At 38.3% G+C, this 25,602-nt stretch overlaps 1 protein-coding gene across 4 annotated transcripts in view; it reads left to right on the forward strand.

Moving 5' to 3' along the window:
* Nucleotides 1–25,602, forward strand: part of PRKG2 (protein kinase cGMP-dependent 2) — a 103,355-nt gene that overhangs the window by 3,668 nt on the left and 74,085 nt on the right. For 3 of the 4 annotated variants that reach the window (XM_019466342.2, XM_019466333.2, XM_019466350.2), the window contains exon 2: nucleotides 6,425–6,898. The exons of the other annotated variant lie outside the window; for it this stretch is intronic. In XM_019466342.2, the coding sequence (XP_019321887.1) occupies nucleotides 6,438–6,898 (461 nt within the window). In that variant the 5' untranslated portion in view covers nucleotides 6,425–6,437. The remainder of the gene's footprint in view (nucleotides 1–6,424; nucleotides 6,899–25,602) is intronic. 4 annotated transcript variants of the gene reach the window in all.

A 25,602-nucleotide genomic window follows, 5' to 3' on the forward strand; every position in this document is an offset into this window, starting at 1 on the left:
ATTCTATATTTATAGCCAAGAAAATTATTTTATTTTTCTCAAGGGCACATCTGACCACATAACTTGAAAAACACTTGACCTCCACTAAAATCCAGATATCATCACATGGTATATGAAGTTCTTCTGCATCTTATTCCTGCATCGGACTTTTCATTTCTCATGACTCTCTTTCTCCTGTCATGCATTTCAGCTATTTCCTGGGTATGCCGTCAGCCTTTTTGCATTCACCCCTTAATACATGTTCTTTTTTTTTTAATTAATAGACTTTAGTTTTTAGAGCAGTTTTAGGTTTATAGAAAAATTAGGTGAAAAGTACAGTTTGTATATATTCCCCTGCCCCCCCATCCTCTATTCTTAACATCTTGTATCAATGTAGTACATTTATTATAATTGATGAACCAGAATTGATACGTGATTATTAACTAAAGTACCTAGGCTGCAAAAGGGTTCATTCTTTGTGTTGTACCTTCAGTGGGGTTGGACAAACGTATAAGACATGTATCCACCATTACAGCATCACACAGAGTAGTTTCACTACCCTAAGATTCCCCCATACTCCGCATATTCATTCCTCCCTCTCTCTCGCCAAGTCCCTGCAATCACTGATCTTTTTACTGTCTCTAAGTTTTGTCTTTTCCAGAATGTCATATAGTTGGAATCATGCAGTATGTAGATTTTTCAGATTGACTCATTTCATTGAGTAATATGTATTTAAAGTTCCTTCATGTCTTTTCATGGCTTCATACTTACTACTTTTTAGCCCTGAATAATATTCCATTGTCTAGATATACCATGGTTCAGTATATCTAGATATACCTTCCGTCTGTTCATTGAAGGAGATCTTGATTGCTTCCAGGTTGTGACAGTTATGGATAAAGTTACTATAAATATCTTTGTGCAGGTTTTGGTGTGGACATACATTTTCATTATCAGTCAAATTAACACCAAGAAGCATTGATTGCTGGGTTATCTGATTATTTAGCTTTGTAAGAAACTCCCAAACTGCCTTCTAAAGTGACTATGATTTCACATTCTTATTAGCAATGAATGAGAATCCTTGCTGCTCCATGTTATCCCCAGAATTTGGTGTTGCCAGGGCTTGGATTTTGGTCATTCTGATAAGTGTGTAGTGGCATCTTACTGTTGGTTTAATTTGAGATTCTCTCATGGCATATAACGTTGAGCACCTTTTCATATGCTTACTTTCCACGTGTGTATCTTCTGAGGTGAGGTATCTGTGTATATTTTTGCCCGTTTTCAACTAGATTGTTTGCTTTCTTATTGTTGAGTGCTAAGAGTTCTTTGTATATTTTGGATCCTAGTCCTTTATTAGATATGTGCTCTGTAAATGCTTCCTCCCAGTCTGTGGCTTGTCATTGCGTCCTCTCAACAGTGTCTTTGCAGAGCAGATGTTTTAAATGCTAATGAAGTTCACCTTATAATTTTTTTTTTTCCTTTCATGGATTGTGCTTTTGGTGTTTTATCTAAAAAGTCATCACCAAGCCCACTTAGAGTTTTGCCTATATTGTCTACTAGCAGTTTTATGGTTTTGTGTTTTACATTTAGGTCTTTGAAATATTTGAGGATAATTTTTGTGAAAGATGTAAGGTCCTTGTCTAGATTAATGTGTGCATACGAGTATGGGTGGTTATCCTATTTGTTAAAAAACCATCCTTTTCCCATTGAACTACTTTTGTTCTTTGTCAAAGGTCAGTTAACTATATTTGTCCGAGTCTATTTCTGAGCTCTAGTATGTACCATTAACCTATTTGTCTATTCTTTAACTGATATCACACTGTCTTGATTACTGCAAGCTTTATAGTACGTCTGTTCTTCTTTCTTTCTTTCTTTCTTTCTTTCTTTCTTTCTTTCTTTCTTTCTTTCTTTCTTTCTTTCTTTCTTTCTTAATAGTAAGTCTTAAAGTCTGGAGGTATCACCGCTGACTTTGTTCTCCTATAATATTGTGTTTATTTAGTACGTACTCTTTGATCAATAAGTTTTTCTACTAAGATGAGTTATTTTGTTGGGTAATGTTAGCAAGTAATAATAGCAATGTTTAATATGGTTTATCTCATTTGACCCTCTAATAACTCTAAATGATATGTATAGTCATTGTATCTGCCTGTAGCTCTATGTGTCTATCTCTTCTATTATTGACACTCGAGCCCCACGCCATGCCCAAGGGCATATATATGCTAAGTGAAAATGCTCGGATTGAGACTCTGGCTGTGTAACTTTAGCCAGCACTATACCATCTCCCATATTTACAGATATATGTATTTATATCAGACTCCAGATGGGGGAGAGAGAGAAATAGATATTATCTAGATCAGAGCCAAGATTTTGGTTTCAAACTACTGTAGAGCTGGAGGAAAAACAGACAACAAAACCTAATTCCTCCCACGCTGGCTGTCAGGTGTTAATCCACCTGCAAGAGCCTTCAGGGTTTTGCTTTTCCTATGTCTTTTCTAGTTACTTCTCGTAATGACATTTCCGAAGTAGTTATCACATTAACGTAATAATAATTAAAAAATTTATGTAGTTTTCCTCTCTTCCTGCCAAATGCCACAATGCATTCTGTTCCTCTTGCCTGTTTCTGGGTACAGAAGAATACTGCATTCACAGTGAGTCATGTTTTTTTATTGTCTTCAAAAACAGTTAGGCAGGCCCCTTTGGTTTCAGGATTACACTGCAATATGTGAAAACAGGTAGGGACAGCAGGAGGGAATTATGAAGCTTGAAGAGTCCTTGCAGTCCTGTAACCTGGGCTGGGTCATTTGTGATGCTTTCTGGTCTCCATGTTTTGGTGGAGTTTCCCTTATCAGGGTAGATTTTCTTAAGATATTCCAGGATGACTCCTTTTCTTCATGGAAGAGATAAACCAGACTGAGTTTAGGTTCCCCTAACCCCAGGGAGTAACTGGCATCTTTAAAGACTTCTTGTCTGGAAGGCATGCAGCATGCTAGACTTTGTCCCATCCAGCAACGATTTCTTCTGGAAGTTTCCTTGCACCAAGACGCTCGGTGCCTTGTCTCCAGCCACACACTGTGAGAGCTCCCTGGTGCCTGCTGTGTGCCAAATATTGTACAGGATACCTAACAAACGTAATCTTCATAATAATCCTATGAGCTGGGTATGACTTTCTAGATTGGGAAACCAATCTAGGATTCTAAGGCGTTTGTAGAAGGCTACGCAGCCGGGAAAGGGCAGATTGTTTTCCTACCCCGGCTGGCTTGACTCCGTTACTTATGTTAAATTCTGATCTTCATCTCCAGGCTCATTTCCTTTTACATCATGTCTTGCCCCCTGATTCTAAGAATGACTCTATTAACCCACAGTTTCTGGATTGATGGAGAAACAGCTTCTGTTGCCAGCCATACATTCTCCTTGTGGCTAGCAATACATTTTTGAGAAATAGATTACCTATCTTAGTGACGAATATAGGAAACAGAATGAATCTAATTAGGTTTTGTGAAACCAAACACTTGTCTTGGCTTGAGGGACAAGAACATTTAAATGAGTGAACTAAGTAAGAAATCAGACTTAGTATTGAGCCATTCGGGAACTTACTTATATATCTTAAATTAGTTACTTGAAAGATGAGCTAGGTACTCTCATTTCACCCCTCTTTGGAATTCTAAATAGCTTGAAAGATTTACACAGCTTATAAACTGTCTTCATGAAAACCAGAGAATGGTTAGTGTTTGGGGAGAATTTAACACCTACCTAATTGTGTTTCAGGTTTGTAAAATTATTGGATCAGGACAGAATATTTTGAACACGATACATATAGCAAAAATGTTTCTAAAGCCTTTTCATGTTTAGAATGCTAGCCCTGTTTTCTCTGTCAACTTTATTGCAAATTCATGGAGTTATGCCCCTGATATAATACATGACAGTTAGGTTTTAGTAAACAATTGTTCTATGAATAAAGATTGAGTTAGTTTGGGGAGCCTGGGTGATTTAGTCAGTTAAGTGTCCGACTTCGGCTCAAGTCACGATCTCATGGTTCATGGGTATAAGCCCAACTTGGGGCTCTGTGCTGACAGCTCTGACCCCCTCCTCCACAAGCTCACACGCTTTCTCTTTCTCTCTCAAAAATGAATAAACATTGAAAAAATTTAAAAAAAATATTGAGTTAGTTTAATATTACATTTTAAGGTTTTTATGCTCATTTTTCTTTATAAAGCAGCTCCTTTTCCTCTGACCATTCCCCTCCTTCCATCCTGCCGTGGTTAGGAATGCTTGTCCGTGGACCCAAAAAAACATGTCTGGAAGATGCTCACTGCTGCGTGTTAAAAACTTGTGCACACATTAATTTAAGAAACCTCTGGGGGCACCCATCTCATGCCTGTCATTCAGAATCTCATTCAAGTTCATTCCTAGGTCCCAATCTAACATCTTCTGAATTGCTTATTTGGGATATAGGGGTGTCCAGGGCCACGACTATGAATTCTAGTTTCCTCAACCTTTTTATATATTCTTAATATATAAGAATAATAAATACTGCCAAGTCAAGAGAAACTTAGAGATTAAACCTGCCACATCTCTGCTACATAGTAAGGCAATTCTCTGGAGGCTAATGTTTATTAATGACTACTTGGAACCTGAATTCTATGAGGACTATCTGGGTATTGCAAGATTACTTTTACAAGTACATTTATTTTCTGTTTGTACCATCCATCTTAGGTGATATGCATTGGCTACTTGGTTGCATCTGTTTGAGGCTTAGAGGCTGTCTTACATCTTTCCATGTATGCCTTTATTGTTTCAGAGATCACGACTATTCTGGGAGAGCTAGCAATATCAGTCTAAGCATTTCATTTCTCCTTGAGTTTGAAATTTGGAGGGAGAGAGGGGCAAGAATGTGTGGCTTATATAACTACAAAGTTTCGTCTAGCTCTTTGGATATTATATAATGAGAGGTAATTTAAGCTTAGTTTACAAGTGTTATTATGCTTCTTGAGTTAAGGCTGTCAAAAATTGCACATGCACAAGTATGAAGTTTAAATAGGTAGCCTAAAAAGACTTAAACCTTATGGTAATTAATCAAAGCAGTGTTTTCCGAACTCACCGTTTCAAGTTCTCTTTTGTGGTCTTGCTCAGGTCTGCTTAGTATCTGCAGATGATTTTTATTTTTATTATTTATTTTTTTAGAACTTTTAACGGGTTTATTTGTTTTTGAGAGAGAAAGAGTCAGAGAGAGAGAGACAGAGAGAGAGACAGAGAGAGAGAGAGAGAGAGAGAGAGAGAGAGGGTGTGAGTGGGGAAAGGGGCAGAGACACAGGGAGACACAGAATCCGAAGCAGGCTCCAGGCTGTGAGCTGTCAGCACAGAGCCCCACTCTGGGCTCCAACCTGCGAACTGTGAGATCATGACCTGCGCCAAAGTTGGATGCTTAACTGACTGAGCCACCCAGGCGTCCCTCTGTAGATGATTTTTAAGAAATTTTCATTGAACTGACTCAGTAAACCTAAATGCCTAGTTTATCTTTCACTTAAGCAATAATGTCAATGAAATTGCAACTTTGTGGGGGCAATTATTTATATTTCTAATGAATGTTAAAATAAACACATAGCTTTGAACTAAAAAACAACAACAACAACAACAACAAAACATTCTGAATCAACTAAAATCACCCTGATGATCCTGATTTGTGTATCACATTCTGAGATTTGCTGGATTAGAGACCATTTTGGGGACTTCACTGAGCATATTCTTAATAGGAAAAGAATGAGCTCTGCGCTCATACCTCATCATATTTTGGACAACCTTGGCTTTAGGATATAAAGTAAAAGAAGTCAAAGAATCCACATGCCTCTGTTTTACTTTCTAGTAACTGCCACCCAGCACTTTTTAACAGCGAGCCCTATCCGAAATGCAAAACATACTCGGTCCATAGAGCAGGAGCAAAGTGTTAATAAAGCAGTATCGACTCAGTCTCCTTCTCCGGAGGAGTGCAGATGTGCTGCTTTCTAACTCGGGCGTAGTTTTTCGCTGTAGCTGCACAGAGCGCTGACAGAGCGGTGACATTTCCAAGCCTCTGCTTCTGTGGCTGCTCATTTGTGTTGCATCTTTGCCATGCTGACTTCCAAATTGCAGTCTTGTTGTGATGCTTTTGACAGCTGTCCAAGGAGAACGACCAGAGAGAACAGCAGGTAACTCAGGCCACTTGTGCAAAATGCTTAGGTGTGACACCTGCGCCGTCAAAGGGACAGGGAAGAATGAATCCAAGGCCAACTCATGGAGAGATCAGGGAAATCAGTCAATAGCTTTGCTTCCGGAAGCAAAGGGAATTTATTGCTTATCAAATAATGATGGCCGCTGTGTTTCTATTTATGAACCAGATCGGAATGAGGAGTGGTGGGGGCTGTGGGGTGGTGAAGTTCCACTATGTAATTGCCGGTTCTCTGCCCTCTCTCAGGTCCTTGAGCAAAATGGGAAATGGTTCAGTGAAACCCAAACATTCTAAGCATCCAGATGGCCACTCCGGGAACCTCACCACCCATGCGCTGCGGAGCAAGGTGACAGAGCTGGAGAGGGAGCTGAGGAGGAAGGATGCTGAGATCCAGGAGCGGGAATACCATTTGAAGGAGCTGCGGGAACAGCTGTCGAAGCAGACCGTGGCCATTGCTGAGCTCACGGAGGAGCTCCAGAGCAAGTGCATCCAGCTGAACAAGCTTCAGGATGTGGTGCATATGCAGGGAGGAAGCCCACTTCAGGCCTCTCCAGATAAAGTGCCTCTTGAGGTCCACCGGAAGGCCTCGGGATTGGTCTCCCTCCATAGCCGGAGGGGGGCAAAAGCAGGGGTGTCTGCTGAACCCACCACCCGAACCTATGACCTCAATAAACCCCCTGAATTTTCTTTTGAGAAAGCAAGGGTCAGAAAGGACTCCAGGTAAGAAGTTCCCACACCCTTTTGACTCCAGTAGCTTTAAGATTATGAAAGACTAGGGTGATATTTTTTAGGCCGCCTCAGTGGAAAAGAGATAATAACCCTTTCTGATTTGGGGATAGAGGGACTTCTAAACTTGGTTTGGTTTGGATAAGCAAAACTTTTCTTTAAATCAGGAATTGCGTGTTAGCCAGACTTTGGTTTGTGGTGCGTATAACTGAGGAGCTGAGTTTAAGAAAGTCATTTCCATGATCTCGAAAACCCTAGGGGAGTGAAGAGGTAGTCTTAGGGAGTCTCCCCTTCTCTCTGTCTATAGGGGGGGATTTACAGGTGTACACAAATCACAGTGAACTATGAATACGTATAGCAAAACCTGCTTTCTAGCACTTAGTCAGCCAGCGTCATGAAAAAGGAGTAAGTTGGATCCTCCAAGGAGGTGGAGTCCATTCATTCGTCTCACAGGTGAAGCTGAGTACTACCACCTGCCAGCCACTGTGTTAGATGCTAAGTGTATATTAGTGAGTAATAGGCACAGAGCCTTTCTCGGGGGGAGATAGACAGTATACACAAAAACAAGGAGATGCTGTGTAATTATTAATTGGGATACATGATATGATGGAAAACAACAGGATAGTACGGGTGTCTGCGATTAGGGAGAGAGAAAATCAATGGAAAGTATTACTATCCAATTTTCTTTTCAACTTCTGTTCTTGAATATCTCTTATTTAACTCTTCCTTCTCAACTGCAGTTTTTCTGCAGACAGAATTGGGACTCTCATGGAGGCCTGGCTGAGGAGGTGACTTTTATCTGGGACCTGAAAGAGGGAAAAAAGCATAGAGGAGGTGGAAAGGGCATTTCAGAGAGAGGGAACAATGGAAAGTTAGAATTAAGTTTGAAAATAAAGATTTTTTACAAGAACTTATGAAAGTTTATGATAGCATTCTTGCACGTGTGTGTGCACACATGTATGTGTGCATGAGTGTGCGTGCATGTGTACATTTTCTAACTGAAGGTTGAATTTCCTAAACAGGAAAGATGAACTAGAAACATCCCAAGTTAGGGTCTCATTTCTACATTATTTTTATTTTATTTTATTTTTTAATTTTTTTTAATCCTTATTTATTTTTGAGAGAGAGCGAGAGAGCGGGAAGCAACAGAGAGAGAAGGAGACACAGGATCCAAAGCAGGCTCTAGGCTCTGAACTGTCAGCACAAAGCCCTATGAGGGGCTCAAACTCATGATCAGTGAGTTCACGACCTGAGCCAAAGTCAAACACTCAACCAACTGAGCCACCCAGGCGTCCCTGCATTATTTTTAAGTGAATGAATATTTATTAGATAAAATTAAATCTTGTGCCTTGATAATGTCTTGGCTGAGCCTGAATTTCTCTCGGAAAATGCAATATTTGTGAATTTAAAACAAATTTTAACTTACTCATAAACATGAGTCCTATAAATCAACATAAAACATCCGACTTAAACAAATAAATGATTAATTTTGACAACAGAATTACAAAGGGAGGTTTAATTCATCAATTTGTTGACAGTCACATAGTGAGTGATCAATAAATATTTGCTAAGGAAACAAGTCATGCTGGATTATTAATCATAATACTCTGTGGCTGAAAGAAATCTGATTAATGTTAGAGTTCAGAAGAATTTGTTGTAAGTCAAGAGTTTTATTATTAGTTGGTTTAGAAAGGTCTTATCTATTCCCTTTGCAAAAGTAACATTTATTTTTAATGGTGTGATTTCAGAAATTATAAATGTTACAAACTTGTGCTTCAGAAATTGGATATCATCTAGTGTTCTCTGTTGATATAACAGATATAAGCATATATAGTAATGTATATGATATTACACATTGTGCATTATATTGTATTATATTGCTATTTCTCTTTAAGCACAATATATTATTTATCCACAAAAATCTTTCAGATAGGAATGTGATTGTATATCTGAGAGAAGCATGAAAGAATTTGATAGTCAGTCATCTGCTTTGACCTTTTTCCTACATACTCTACCAGGTTTCTCTTGAGCAAAAATCATGTTCAATTATTTTGTTCCAAAGACTTGCCCATCTTGAGACAGAACACCATTATCCTAGTGTTAAGTAACTGAACAATCCAAGATAAACATGTTCCTTTGTGTTTCTTTATTAGCTCCATTATAACCAGGAAAAGAAAATCAGTAGTTAGGTACAATTTCTAGAAAAGAAAATCAGTAGTTAAGTACAACCACCTATCTTAGTGAGAGGGACAAGGGAGGGAAGATATTAGAGCTCTTGAATAAGCATTGGCAGTGATTCCCCTCGTCATAAAGGGAAGCCAGATGGGTAGTACAAGTCTACGTTGAGGTCATGATGAAGAAATAGGCTAATGATTTTTAATGATTAAGTCCTGAAGAGATCAGACTAGATCATCCCTGCCCTCATATTCCACACATACTTTCATAGAGCCTTGTGCTTCTGAATTGAAAAATTAATTAGAATTTGGGAATCACTCTTTTTCATTGATTGGTTTGTGCCTCAGGTTCTACAAGTAATGCCATGCTCACCGCAAGTGTAGCTGCCATCTGTCACCATACGATGCTATTACAATACCATTGACTGTATTCCCTATGCTGTACCTTTCATTCCTGTGACTTACACATTCCATAACTGGAAGCCTGTACTTCCCACTCTCCTTCACCCATCCCCCAGCCCCCTCCTTTCTGGCAACTAACTACCAGTTTGTTCTTTGTCTTTGTGGGTCTTATTCAGTTTGTTTGTTTGTTCTGCTTTGTATTTTAGGTTCTACATATAACTGAAATTATACGATATTTATCTTTCTGTTGACTTGTTTTACTTAGTACCATACCCTCTAGTTTCCACCCATGTTATCACAAATGACAAAATCTCATTCTTTTTTATGGTTGATATTCTACTGCATACACACACACACACACACACACACACACACACACACACACACACCCCACATCTTTATTCATTCATCTATTGATGGACACTTGGGTTGCTTCCAATCTTGGCTATTGTAAATAATGCTACAGTAAACATAAGGGTGTACATACCTTTTCAAATTAGTGTTTTCGTTTCCTTTGGGTAAATACCCAGCAGTGCAATACTGGATTGTAGGGTATTTCTATTTTAATTGTTTGAGGAACCTCCGTACTGTTTTCCATAGTGGTTGCACTGATTTACATTCCCAAGAACAGTGTCTGGGGGTTCCCTTTTCTCTGCATGCTTACTAACTCTTGTTATTTCTTGTCTTTTTGATTATAGCCATTATGACTGGTATGAGGTGATATCTCATTTTGGTTTTGATTTATATTTCTCTGATGATTAGTGATGTTGAGCATCTTTTCTTGTGTCTGTTAGCCATTTGCATATCTTCTTTGGAAATAGATTATGTGTTTTTGACTGGAACTCCTATCTTCTGAGATGGGGATTATGACCTAGAGAAGTTTGGGAAAACTATGTAGACAACATAGGACCTGTGTTCAGTTTTAGGGCAAGGCCACAGAAAATGAGAATGTACCTGTCAGATTGAAGTGGGCACAATAGGGTCACTCTTAAACTGCACTGAACCAACAGTATATCATAGTCTTTTGTAGTGACTTGGCTTTGTACCTACTGACCATTTTTGAGCTTCTGAAGCATGCAATTATGTGGGCACATAGACTGTTTCTATAACAGGTACTCAGCCTTATTGAAGTATCATAAATCATGATGAGTCAGAGCACTCCAGTATGTCAAATGCTCTGATCTCTGATTTAAATTTATTATGGTAAACAGCAGAGGATTTAGAGCTAGAAGAACCTTAGAGATTGTTTCACCCTACCCCTTTTCTTGGAGAAGGGGGGAAGCAGGTGCAGGAGAGTTGCCGAATATGCCATGGTAAGTGGCAGAACTAAGATTAGAATCCAAGATTCTTGACCTTGAAACCAGTTATTTTCATTTACAATCCTAGTACTTAGAACTCCCCACAAAAATCAAAGGCCTCAAGTCAGGCCAGTTTAGGTACCAGCCTGATTTATTTTGATATGCTGCACTGCTTGGTGGGAAGAACAATGGTGCTTCCTGGCTTCTTCCAAGCATAGCTGAGCAGAACTTATCCATTGCATCAATTCACCAAGTGCTGGATCCTCAGAGCTCGGGCCTGTGTGAAGAGGATACAGGGAATGGACTTGATCCACCTGATAGCATAGACTGTGGTATCCATGGGGGGCATGAGTGGGTTCCCAAATGAGTACAGTGCTTCTCAAGACTGAGAACTGAATGTCACTGGCAAAGGAGGGTGAGGAAGAGTTCAGATAGCATTTCTGTCCATGTCTGACCTGCCTTGAGTACCAAGACAACCATGTATTCAGAGGTCAGACCTTTCACTGAAATTGAATTTTCTGTTTATGTAGACATTGTTTAGCAAACTTCAGCATTGGCAGAGCAAAATTACAAGCTCATGCTGAATGTCTGGTGGAACACAGGCAAATTAATCAGAGACATCTGGCAAGTTGCTAGTATGACTGCCTTTCGCTAAGAATGCAAAAACTATCATTTGAAACCATTGTTCTTCCCTGAAAAGGAAAGATAAAACAAAGACTTGCCATCTGACTTCAGACGTTGACTCTAGTTTTAAGGACAATTAGTTTCATTTGTCACTCCCATCCCAGGAGCAGAATAGGTAAAAGTGGAAAATGCTAGTGAGTCATCCATTTAAATAAGATCTACATCAAGGGATTGAGGAAGAGTATGGTTGTTATTATTTGTTTCCTTTGTAAAGCAAGGCTGAGTATTTGAATGTGCAGTATAGAAATGTAGCTCCGTTATTGGGCAGGAGTGTTTGTATGGAATGACTAAGAATAGTAATAATAATAGCATTTTTATATCCCTAATTATGTGCTGGGCACCATTCTGAATGCTTCACAAATACTGGATTATTTAATTCTCACAACAAACCTATACGATAGATATGATTATTTTCACCCTGTTCTATACATGAGGAAACTAGGACATGCAAAGTTTAATTACTTGCCCAAGATTACACAGCTTTTAATATCAGAACCAGTATTCAAAACCAGAACATCTGCTGTCTCAAGTCTGTTCTAACGACTCCTCTATACCACTTTTCCAAGATGAAAATTACATTTTAGTTGGGAAGCCTTGTAAAAATTCAAATATATAATTAGAAATAGATGCTTTTCTAATGCTTTTTTTTTTGTATGATTACAAACTGCTTCTGGCTATTGTTATTTCTCCCAGAAAATTATGCTTCCAGAAAGTGCTGCCCTGTTCTCAGTTCGCAGTAGAGGAAAATCTTGCTGCCTATGGGAGGGAAAGAAACTTTTTTTTTACTTCCACGAAATAGCGACTTAGATGCTGCTTTTTCAGAAGTTCCATGTCTAGATTTCACATCAATAGATTATTAAATATTTTAAAGAACATATGTACAGACTTTTAATAATCAGTTGGATAGTTAAAAAATTTGTGCATATGCTTATAAATACTATTGCCTTAACTTGAGTCTTCTGAAAAGCAGAAAATGAAACTCCCTATGTAAGGAAAGAAAGAAGAGAAAAGTCCAGTTGTGGGGTGATCTGATAACAAGAAGCTGTGGGTGATGGCAGCGGGGTGATGTGTCTGATGAAAGTTGTCAGAATGTTTGAAAACAGAGGTTCTGTTCTACAGAAATGGTGTGCATTTAGACACCCCAATCAGACCTACCTACTCAAGGATGAAGTAGGAAAACCGTTACTGGTTAACTGCTAGATGTCTGTTGTTTTCTCAATGTTATCTCATGGAGGTAGGACACTTGCTTAATGAGGTGAGTGTTGCTTTTCCATTGCGTCAAAGAAGATGCAATGAAAGTTCAGAGTCATTCAGCAATTTGCTCAAGGTCCTGGTGTTGGTAGTTCCTTGAACCAGGTTTTAAATCTGTGTCTGCCTGATGCCCAGTGTGTGTTCTCTACCACGGTGTGCACAGCTCAAACAGAAAGTGCAGCCTGCAGTATGAATGGCTGCCCTTGGGGGTGTGTGTGGAGGGGAAGTGGGGGAGGGTGGTGCTGTTTAAAAAAAAAAAAAAGGAGAGGTAAAGAGTGCAGGCAAGTTGAGGAACCTGCCTAGAATTAGGTGGCAGTTGCCTGGACATCTTGGTGAAGTTAAGTAGGTTTTGGCAGACTTTCTGAGTCCTGGCCCCAGTCCCTTTCACTTCCTGCCTCTGACTTTCCTTCTTTCTGTCTAAGAGCCAAAGGCCCTGGGCTCCTTCTCATTGCGCACCCACACTCGGGCCCTCTCGCAGCTTCTGTGATGATCTTCTGCTTGGTTCATAGCCCCTCTTTGTTCCTTCTCACTTGATTCTCAAATCTGTCAGTCTGCCAGTTGCCAGGTGTTAGGAAAAATGTTTCCTTAAGCCTCGGAACACGCTGGGCACTCAAGGACTCATTGCTGCGAACAGTCAAGAGTCCAAGTGCTTGTGTAAGTTCCCAGCTGACTCCAAGCCACCCCTCACCTTGTGGTCTACGTGCCTGAGAGTCCTAGCAGGTACTGTGATGTTCTTATACCACCCAAAGACCAGTAGCCTTGGCTCGCAGCTATGTAATGTCCAAGATTTCCTTTAGTCCTCAGGTTAACACATTCAATTCAGCAAATATTTATTGAATATTGAATTTCTTAATCAGAGAAGCTCATTCTTGAATTTTGTTTTTCTTCCTCTTTTGCTTCCCTTTTCTGTATGTCTTTCTGTCTCCTCTCTTCCATTTCTTTCATGTATACTTTTATAAATTTTTTTAATGTTTATTTATTTTTGAGATAGAGATCAGGAGCAAGGAATGGGCAGAGAGAGAGGGAGACAGAATCTGAAGCAGCTCTGAGCTATCAGCACAGAGCCTGACGTAGGGCCTGAACCCATGAACCGTGAGATCATGACCTGAGCTGAAGCCGGATGCTTAACCGACTGAGCCACCCAGGTGCCCTTCATGTAGACTTTTATTTTGTTCCCTCCAAATTTTCCTTCATTCTTAGTATGAGAGTAGTCAGTGGCCACCAGTACCAATCTCAAGTAGGCATCACAAGCCAGGCACACTGCACTATGACTGAAGTTAGAATTAACCTCATTTATTTTCACAGTGAACCTGCCACCCAAGTGTCATTGCCTGCAGCTTAGCAGGCATAAGTAACTAGCCCATGGCCACCATTAGTAGTGTAAAGCTGTTTAGCCTCACCTCGTTGTCAGGACATCTGCTACTTAATTAGAGCCACTCTGAAACCTATACTCATTTTATTTTGCTTGCTATCATATTAATTTATACAATATTTGTAGTAGTTTGTGGGTCTGCTTGGCTACAAATAAGTTCCTCCAGATGAATTTAGCAGTGCTCGCCCTGAACCACTGTCCTGAAAGCCTGAGCAGTAGCCTCCAGCGCCCCTCATTTACATCTTCAAAGTGCCTTCTAACTCGGTTTTTTTCTTACAGACATTGTATGCCTTTCTGCACACTACCCATTTCCTTGCTAGATTCGCAGGAAGAGTGTAGTAGAAATAGTAGAGTCAAGAAAACAGTGAATTTTTTTTTTTTTTTATCCTCGGGGCTTGTTGGATCAGAGGGAAGCATTGCCATTGACCTTTGCCTCCTAATGAGCAGTGCAGCTTCCAGAGGAGCCTCCCTTTTCTTTCTGGAAGCCTGAGCAGCTCTGCTCCTGTCACCTTGTTTTTCTAGGGTTTGAACTGCAATAGAATTCTCAGGAAAGGGAAAATATGTGAAGCCCAGGATAAAGCTTTTCAGTTTTTAGACTTTTTTTGGAAGTACCTTCTCTGTGAAGATACATTTCTTGTATTTATCTTTTGATTAAAACCGTTTCCTTTTCTTAAAATCTCATTTTAAAATTATTTGTCTCCTCCCCTCCTTGACTCTCCTTTGAATTATTTTGTAGTTATAGACATTTTAGTGCAGTCTTGTTTGACAGGATTTTTGTTTGTTTGTTTTTTGTTTTGTTTTGTTTTGAGACCTATAGCCAGGAATGGACAGAGGATATTATGTATATAATTCATAGTAAAATGTGAGTGATCAAGAACTCTCAATTTCCATTCAGTCCTTCCAGGAGTAGATGTTTGTCATGTCAAATTAATTTTAATTGGTAAATTTCAGGCAGCAGTTTTTATCATCTTTTTGGGGTTTATAGATCAAGCTCTGGGAAATATGAAAGAAAGAAAGATCTGTAGCTTTGAGTTCCCTTTTTCTAGACTGGATGAGGAAAAGGGGGGGGTAAAAAGTGAATAGGTAATAGAAACTAGGGAAACCAAGGTATATTAGTTTTCTATTGCTGTGTGATAACCTACCACAAACCTGGCAGCTTAAAACAACACATATTTGTATCTCAGAGTTTCCATGGGTCAGGCATTTAGGCACAGCAATTAGGTCATCTTCTCAGGGTTTCACAAGACTGTAGTCAAAGAGTCAGCTGGCTATGTCCCTTTCTAGAGCTTTCTAGTGGAAGAAGTCCTCCTCCAAGCTCACATGACTGTTGGCAGAATTCAGTTCCTTGTAGTTGTGGGACTGAGGTCCCCATTTTCTTGCTGGCTGTCAGCAGAGGCTTCTCTCAGCTCCTAGTGGCTGCCCAGAGTTCCTAGCCATATTCTTTTCCCCAGGCCCATTCACAGCATGGCATACGTCTTCAGGGGAAGTTGGAGAGTCTCTTTACAGTTGACTAAGATGAAATCTTATGTTACACATATGGGCTGACCCTCCCATCACTGTTGCCATATAATGTTGTCAAGGAGCAAATCACTGGTTCCATATCACTCAAGGTTGGGGATTATACAAGGCTTGACACCAGGGGGTGGAGATCATGGGGCCATCTTAGAATTCTGCATACTACACTAGGCCCTTGTGTTTCCCTGGTGTGAGATTCTCTGGCTAAGAATGTTGGCCATGCTGGGTATGTAAAGCTATGTATAAAAAGTCCAGAGCCTTGTACATGTGTGTTCCTAGCAGCATGTTGTGAGCTATTTATAGCAGCCAAAATGTGGAGACAACCCAAATGTCCACTGATGAATGAATGGATAAACAAAATTCCTTCTTGTTTTGTGCTACAACATGAATGAACCTTGAAGACGTTATGCAAAGTGAGTAAGTCAGACCCAAAAAGACAAATATCGTATTAATCCACTTATATGGCGTACCTAGAGTAATCAAATTTGTAGAGACATAAAGTAGAGTTGGAAGTTGCCAGGGGCTGGGAAGAGCAGAGAATGGGAGTTATTGTCTCATGGGTACAGAGTTTTACTTTCGGAAGATGAGAAAAGTTCTGGAGATGAATGGTGATGATAATTGCAAAACAATGAGAATATACTTAATGCCACTGCACTATGCCCTTAAAAATGGTTAAAATGGTACAGTTTATATAATGTATATTTTGCCACAATTAAAACAAAAGTCCAGAGTCTTGGGGCTGACTTGACAGCATTGCCCCAGTGGCCTGGCTAGGACATGTTTCAGGTTCTGTATGGTTTCCTGGGAGAAGGGACAGGGGAGTAATGATTTTCTCATTTCTGTATTTATTTGTAATATTGCGGCAGAGAATAAGATATGGAAAAGTCCTGTGACAAACATTAATTGATTATTGTTAATTAATCAATCATTGTTAATTATTTGCTAGTAAATGATTGATTGCGCAATGAACCTTCAATGGAGTCGTGTTCCCAGTGCAGTGGGAATACAGGGAAAAGACAGTTTCAAGCTCCCTTGCATCTTCTTGTTTACAGCTGTAATTCTTAACCTTAAGTGCACATTGTGATCACCTGGGGAGTGGTAAAAAATACTGATGCTTGAGGTTCAACCACCAGGGAGTCCTATTAAATTGGTTTGAGGTGAGCGCCCTGGGTATTAGGATTTGTAAAATCTCCCCAGACGGTCGTAATGTGCAGTGACGATTGGGAGCCAGTATTTGTTATAGGAACAGGCCTCCCTGCAGCTGACTCCTGAAATGTTCAGTTTGATGATTTAAGAGCAATACTCATTACAGACTTGTAAGGGAACTGTTTACCATTTCTACCTAATTACCATGCAGCACAATGATGATTATGCATATCATTGAGTGTGTCAGATTAACTTCCTTGTAAATTTTAGTTGTTTTCAACATTTCGTTATTAACCTCTGTTCTCTGATGCTCATGGGAATAGGATCATCTGCACACATGTAAGAAAGGGAGAGAGAAATCTTTGTTGTGAGCATGAAGTAACAGTGAACATGATTAGATTACAACCGTATTTAATTACATGGGCAATAGGGTAAGAAAGTTGACCGGAGAGTCATGCCCATTTTCTGATTACACATGGAATGACCTCATCTTTCACATGCTAGTTTCTCAAATAATAAACTTGTGCACTTATTTTTGTTTTCTTGTTGGTTTATTACTCAAAAGATATTTGGAAGAAGGAATTAAAGAGATGCTTCTATGCTTATTATCTGTGTCTTGTTTGGTAAGGTACTGACATTTCTTGTCTCCATCCTTGTCTCTGTACCCATAATTTTTAAACTAGGAGAAAGAAATTTTTTAAATGTATATTTATTTTTGAGAGAGAGAGAGAGAGAAGGAGAGAGCGAGAAAGCGTGCACAAGCGGGGGAGGGGCAGAGAGAGAGAGAGGAAGACAGAGAATCCGAAGCGGGCTCTGCACCGTCAGCATGGAGCCCGATGCAAGGCTTGAACTTCAGGAACCTTGAGACCGTGACCTGAGCCAAAGTCGGATGCTCAGCCGACTGAGCCACCAGAGGAGGAAGAATTGGAATGTGCTTTAGCTTTCTTAATCTTGTTGAGTTCCTCCTGTTTGCCAGGTGCGCTTGTAGGTTTTAGATAAATAAGAGGATGTTCAAGAAAGCATAGTCACAGCATCGGAGATTGCAGTCTCTTTGGGGAAACTAAAATGTATTACAGTCTTGTGTGGTTCATATTCTAAGAGGTGGGTGTACAAAGAAAGGAGGGAAGGTACTATGCCTCATGGGATCGGGGAAAGTTTCATGGACAAGAGGATCTTGAGATGGATTTGAATGGAGGAATCGCTGGCAGGGAGACAAGGGGCTTGGCCCATTTGGGGACCTGCGAGTAGTTCAGTGGGCCAAGGGTGCTCTGAGCATGGGGAGGCCGAACAGGAGGACTGCCAATAGTTTGACCGACATTGTATAGGGTCTCCCTTAAATAAAGGCAGTCTTCAGTATAGTTTTTAGGGCTGTTTTGACTCGAAGGTTTTTATATTGCTGGTAACTTGCTGACTTATAAGAGTAATAGCTGTCCCTTAGGTACTATATTTTATGTGTAGGGCGCTGTTCTTAGAGGTTTACATTGTGAACACATTAAACTGTCATGGAAATCCTATGCCCTGTGGACTGTGTTTATTATCATTTTACAGCTGAGAAAACTGGAGATTAAATGACTTGCCCAGGGTTCTACAGTTCATAAGGGGCAGAATTAGGAATCAAACCCTGGCATTACAGCTTCAGATCTAGTGCCCTTGATAAATATGCTTTACAATATGCTTTCTATTTGTATATGTAATTAAGCTATGAAACACCACATGGGTTGTATGGCCTCAGCTTCTATGCTCACAAGAAATTCTTGAGAGATGACAGAGAAGGCAGAGGCCACTGGCCCCTGCTTTGCACTGAGCCTTATGCAAAGAAGGTTGCAGGGTTACGTGCTATGACCCAACAAAAGCAAACAGTGGGAACAGAGGCCTCTAATATTCAGGACCAGAGAAAGAAGATGGAGCACCCTATATACCAAGAACTGTTGGTGGACTTTGACAAGTTAAACTTCCCGAAGCAGCTTAGAGAACAGAAATGTATTGCTTCCAAGAATGTCGGTTATGAAAGTGGGGGATGTAAAAGGATTACAGGAAAGATCACCGATGCTGCTGCCAATGTGCACGAACTGGAGATTCAGCCCTGCTGGAGGAACTTTGAACTGAACTGAGCCTCTTTGTTTCTCCCTGGTTTCTTTCCCATTCCACTCTTGCCCTCCAAAAACGTGCCATGAGTACTGCTATTACCAGCTTCTACTGCTGCCATTTTTAAAGTATTTATTAGCAGCTTATCTTAGTTAGTGTGCATGATATTCCTAAAAAGTAGATCTGATTACCATGCTCTGTTCATGGAGGACAAGTGGGAAATTTGGAAGGGTTCAGTGACTTGTCCAAGGTTGTACAGCTAGGATGTGGCATAGTGGAGATTCGAACCTAGGATTATATATTTAATGTTTTATTTTTAGTTTTAGTTTTGAGACAGAGAAAGACAGCACGAGTGAGGGAGGGGCTGAGAGAGAGACACACATACAGAATCCAAAGCAGGCTCCAGGCTCTAAGCTGTCAGCACAAAGCCTGATGCGGGGCTCGAACCCACAAACTGTGAGTTCATGACCTGAGCTGAAGTTGGAAGCCCAACTGACTGAGCCACCCAGGCGCCCCAAAGCCATATATTTTTTTAATATTTTATTTTTTAAGGGGTGCCTGGGTAGCTCAGTCGGTTAAGTGTCTGACTCTTGGTTTCAGCTTAGGTCATGATCTCATGGTTTCATGGGTTCGAGCCCCACTTCGGGCTCTGTGCTGATTGGCGTTCTCTCTCTCCCTCTATCTCTCTGCCCCTCTCCTGCTCATGCTGTCTCTGTCTCTCTCAAAAGTAAATAAACAAACCCTAAATTTTTTTTGTTGTTTTTTAAAATTAACTTTTCAGTGAAGTACACAGATCATGAAGTGAACAAGCACAGGTAACCAACAAACAGATCAGGTAATAGAACATTCCCAGCACCACAGCCCCTCTTTCTCCCTTCTACTCTATACCCATTAACTACCTCAAAGGCAGCCATTGTCTCTACTAGTATTATTATAGGTAACTTTTTGCCTATTTTTGGATTGTATTTTAATGGATTTAAAGAGTATGTACTCTACAGAATCTAGCTTGTTTGGTTTACATAGCTAGATTCATTTATGTTAATGTTATGTAGCCGTAATTCATTAATTATACCACAGTTTATCAATTCTATTGTTGGGCATTTGGTTAATTTTGGTATTTAGCAATTTTGAGTGTGACTTCCATGAACATTTTTGCATGTCTCTCTCTCTGTATATGTTTACCTATATCTGTATCTCTCTATATATACACATTATGTCATGTATATATATGATTTATGATGGGTATATATCTAGGAGTGGAATTGCTGGGTAGTACATGGTGTCTAAGTTCACATTTAATATAGATTGTCAAGCAATTTTCCCAAGTGGTTGAACAAATATATACTCCCACCAGTAATCTATGAGTATTAAATTACTCTGCATCCTCAATGGCATTTAGCATTGTCAGTCTTTTTCATTTTAGCCATTCTGGTGGGTATGTTGTGGTATCTTGCTATGGTTTGGGTTATCTTTTCCTTGATAATTAACAAGGGAGGGGCGTCTGGGTGACTCAGTGGGTTGAGTATCCAATTTCGGTTCAGGTCATGATCTCATGGTTCGTGAATTTGAGCCCCACATCCGCCCGACAGTGTTAAGCCTGTGTGGGATTCTTTCTCTCTTTCTGACCCTCCCCTACTTGTGCTCTCTCTCTTTCTCAAAATAAGTAAAGGAAAAACAAACAAACAAACAAACAAACAAGGGTGAGCCCTTTTTAGAAGTATATATTTTCCATTGATGTCTGTTTTTCCCCATAGCTCTGCAGTATAACTGTTGTCTTAAATTAGGTATCTATGGGGGCACCTGGGTGGCTCAGTCGGTTAAGCATCCGACTTGGGCTCGGGTCATGATCTCACGGCTTGTGAGTTCAAGCCCCACATCGAGCTCTGTGCTGACAGTTCAGAGCCTGGAGCCTGCTTCAGATTCTGTGTCTCCCTCTCCCTCTGCCCCTCCCTGCTTGTTCTCTGTCTCTCTGCCTCTCAAAGATAAGTAAACATTGAAAAAAATTTAAAAAAAAAATAAATTAAGTATCTATGTATGTGTAGCTGGGTTTTTTTGACTTTCAATTCTGTTCCCAAGGTCTTTATTGTCCATTCTGGTGCCAAGAGTATCTTCTCTTAATAATTTTGATTTATAATAATTCTTGGTACCCATTACTTTAAGTCTGCCAACTTTGTTGTTGTCCTTCAGTGTTGTAATGGCTATTCTTCGGCCTTTTATGACTAAGAATTTTAGAATCAGCTTGTTAATTTTCATAAATTTTTTTTCAGAATGTCAATTGGGATTTAATAGACCTTGATCAATTTTAGTAAAATTGATATCATTAAAAAATTGAGTCTTCTCATCCACATCTATGATATATGCTTCCATTTGTTTCTTTTTCATTTCTCTCAATATTTTGTACTTCTCTGTGGGGGTCTCACACACTTTTGTTACATGCAACCCTGTATAGTTGATTTTTTTATCTTGTTAAAATGATGTAATTTTTAAACTTTCATTTTTAATTATTTGATGCTGGGATATAGAAATATAATTGAATTGTTCAGAGAGCTTGTATCCAGTGAGATTGTTGAAATAACTTGTTAATTTTGATAGTTTACTTGTACATCCTTTTGAATCTCTCACTTATGCAACGTGTCTTTAGAAGGAATGGCAATTTTATTTCTTTTCCTATGCTTACATCTTTTATATTTTTCTTTTTTTTCTTTGTGATTATTTTTCCCACTCACCTTATTAAATTTGCTCAGACTTCTGGTTCAGGGTCAAATTGAAACAGCCCATTTCTGATATCTGGAGGGAAACTTTCAGTATTTTACGGTGTGAGATAATGATTTCTGTTTTTTGTTTTGTTTTGTAGATAATGTTTTATAATTTTGTAGATAATGTTCAGATTAAGGACATTCCATTCCAGTCTATTCCTAATTTGCTAAGGGCTTTTTTAAAATTTAGAAACCGGGTGGCCTGGCTGGCTGTCAGAGGAGCATGTAACACTTAATCTTGGGGTCATGAGTTTGAGCCCCACATGGGGTGTGAAGATTACTTAAATAAAACTTAAAAAAATAAAATTTAGAAATAATATATAGGTGTTTAATTTTATCAAATACTTTTTCTGCATCCAATAATATTTTGCAGTTTTTTAATCCTTTATTCTTTTTGTGTGGTTAATTACATCAGTTAATTTTCAGTGTGATTTAGAATACTTACTTTATATACTTGTTTTGTTTTCTGACTTTGCACTTACCATCATTAGGGATATTAGCCTTTAATTTTTCTTTCTTGTGATGTGGGTTTTGTTCTCAGGCTATTCTCATACTATAAAGTAAGTTGGGAAAAATTATGCTTTTTTATTTTCTGGGAAAGATTATATAAGATTAATGTTATTTTTCCTTAAGTGTCTGGAAAACTTAGTGGTAGTGTCATCTGGGTCTAGAATTCCTTTTGTGAGATATTTTTATCTTTTATTTAATTTGTAATTGCTAATTTTTACTTCTTGTGTCAGATATGGTTTGTTGCATTTTTCTTGGAAGTTTTTCATTTCATCTAAATTTTCAAGAATTGGTTACACTATCCATTCATTTTTTTCATATCTATAATGTCTATAGGGATGTCTCCCTTCTTATATTTGATATTGATAATTATATGTTAATATATATGTTTATATGTTAAATTATATGTTATTTATATGTTAAATTATATGTTAATATTAATAATTATAAACACATAAATTGTATGTGTTGGTTCTCTTTATTGTACTTTTTTTTCTGTTTTACTATTTTCTGCTTCCATTTCATTGTTTATTTCCTTCTCCCTTTTCTGAGTTCACCTTTTTTTCTAGCGCTTTTAGGTGGACACTTAAGTTATTCAATCTTATCTTTCTTCTTTTCTAATGTATCTCTTTAATACTGTAAGTTTCTTAGCATGATTTATGTGCTCCTCACAATTTTTGGCATGTCACATATTTATCATTTATTTCAAAATATTATCTGATTTTTCCTTCTAATTTAATCATTGATCAGAGGGCTATTTAGAAATAAATTGCTCAAAAAATGTTCAATTTTCAATTCACATTCAATTCTCAAACATATGAGAATTTTTTGATTATGCTTTGTTATTGATTTCCCTAGCTTAATTCCACTGTATTCAAAGAACATATTTTGTATTTTTGAGACTTGCTTTATGGCCCGCCATATGGTCAACATTGATGAAGGTTTTTGTGCACTTGAAAAGAATGTGTGTTTTGAATTTGTTGAATGCAATCTTTTGAAATATCAGTGAGGTCAAGAAATTAAGTTTGATAGTCAATTGTTCAGAACTATGTTCTAACTAATTTTCATCAACTTTTTCCATTGGTTACTCAGAGGGATGTGTTAAAATCTCCTAATTGTGGATTCATTTATTTCTTCTTTTATTTTTGTCAATTTTTTTTCTATATTTTGAGGCTATTTAATTAATTGCATACACATTTAGAAATATTTATATCTTCCTGATCATACCAATATGAAATATCCCTCTCTATTTCTGGAAATGTAATTTTTGTTGCACTCTACTTTCCAGTATCAAGAAACATTTTCTTCATAATTGGTGTTTACATAGTATAAACATCTCTTTCTACCTTCTTACTTTCAGCCTTTCTATGTCATTATCTTTAAAGCATGCTTCTTATAAGTAACACACATTTAGTATTTCCTTTTTACTCTATTTCATTTTTCAATCTGACAGTCTTAGTGTTTAGTGTTTTTGTCTCTAAGTAAATACAAGTATTTGCATTTAACTCTAACATAATACTATTTGTTTCTTATATGTTATACTTCTTTGGTTTCTTTTTAAATTAGATGTATTATTAATTTTTTTAAGAGAGAGAGAGAGCAAGTGGAGAGGGAGAGGGAGAGAGAGAGAGAATCTTAAGCACCTGATGCTGAGCTCAATCCCACCACCCTGGGATCATGACCTGAGCTGAATTCAAGAGTCAGATACTCAACTTACTGAGCCACCCAGGATCCCTGAATTAAATATATTATTATTCCATTTTCTTTTCTGTTAGCTTCCATTGAAACATTATTTGGCTGATCTTGTAGGGGTTACCCTAAATTATAACAGCTTCTACAATTTATTAAATTTCTAATGTAGATTAGTACTTGCATCACTTCCTGTACCTTAAATTATGTTTACTGCCACCCTTCCCCCTCCTCACAATGTGGCTGTGGTTCTCAAACATTGTATTTATCATACATTTTATTTTATTTTATTATTTTTTATTTTTTATATGAAATTTATTGTCAACTTGGTTTCCAAACAACACCCAGTGCTCATCCCACCAGGTGCCCTCCTCAATACCCATCACCCACTTTCCCCTCTTCCCCACCACCCATCAACCCTCAGTTTGTTCTCAGTATTTAAGAATTTAAGTATTAAGAGGTTTAAGTATTTAAACCTCTTATGGTTTGCCTCCTTCCCTCTCTGTAACTTTTTTCCCCCTTTCCCCACCCCCCTGGTCTTCTGTTGAGTTTCTCAGGATCCACATATGAGTGAAAACATATGGTATCTGTCTTATTTCACTTGACTTATTTCACTTAGCATAACACTCTCCAGTTCCATCCACGTTGCTACACATGGCCAGATTTTATTCTTTCTCATTGTCAAGTAGTATTCCATTGTATATATAAACCACAATTTCTTTATCTATTCATCAGTTGATGGACATTTAGGCTCTTTCCATAATTTCACTGCTATAAACATTGGGGTACAAGTGCCCCTATGCATCAGCACTCCTGTATCCCTTGGGTAAATTCCTAGCAGTGCTATTGCTGGGTCATAGGGTAGATCTATTTTTAATTTTTTGAGGAACCTCCACACTGTTTTCCAGAGTGACTGTACCACTTAAACACGGCATTGCTATTATGCTATTACTTCTTTATAAAGACAAGCTTTCTTTAGTCATCCACATTATTACTTTTTCCATTGCTTCTTTCTAATGTCTATTAGTTTCCATCTGGGATCATTTTGTTTGTGTGGAGCTCTCCACTATTATGAGTCTGTTGCCAATGGAATGACATTCTAAAGTGTATTCATTTCACTTGTATTTTTAAAGGCAATTTTCACTGGGTAAAGATACTGGAAATAGGCATTTTAAAGCTTTTTGGAGATATTCCAAATATCTGGCTTTCATTATTTCAGTTGAGGAGTAAGTCAGTTATATTGTTGGTTATTTGAGGTAATGTATCTCTTCTTTATCTGCATTGTAGATTTTTCTCTTTTTATTTGGTTTTCAGCAATTTGACTATGATGATCCTAGGTATGGTTTTTTTAAAAGATATGTTTTGTGTGGAGTTCATAGTGTATCTTGTCTGTGATTCAATATCTTTTCATGGATTTAAGAAGATTCTTAAATATGATCCCTATATATATTGTTTCAGTCCAATTCTTTCCTTTTCTTCAGGGAAGAAATTACACCTATGTCCAAATTCTCTGTGATGACTCATAACGTTTTCTATGTTTTGTATTGTTTTTGTTCTTGTTGCACTATTTTCCATCCTATATTCTCTCTAACTGCCTATGTAGATATATTCTACCTGCTTATAGTATTCAGTTTCTAATCCTTTTCAGCTGTGTCTTGCAGATTTTAAATTCATCTGTCGAATTTCAGGCTTCAGATGATGTATTTTTCAGTTCTGGAATTTCCATTTAATTAAAGCAAAAAAAATTGTGTTCTCCATTGATAGTCTCCATTTTGTTTTTGATTTTATTAAAAATAATTAAATACAATTCTATTAAAGT

Source organism: Panthera pardus, unplaced genomic scaffold (assembly GCF_024362965.1).
Source record: "Panthera pardus isolate Hobbes unplaced genomic scaffold, ASM2436296v1 HiC_scaffold_13, whole genome shotgun sequence".
In the NCBI taxonomy this organism is placed as follows: Eukaryota; Metazoa; Chordata; class Mammalia; order Carnivora; family Felidae; genus Panthera; species Panthera pardus.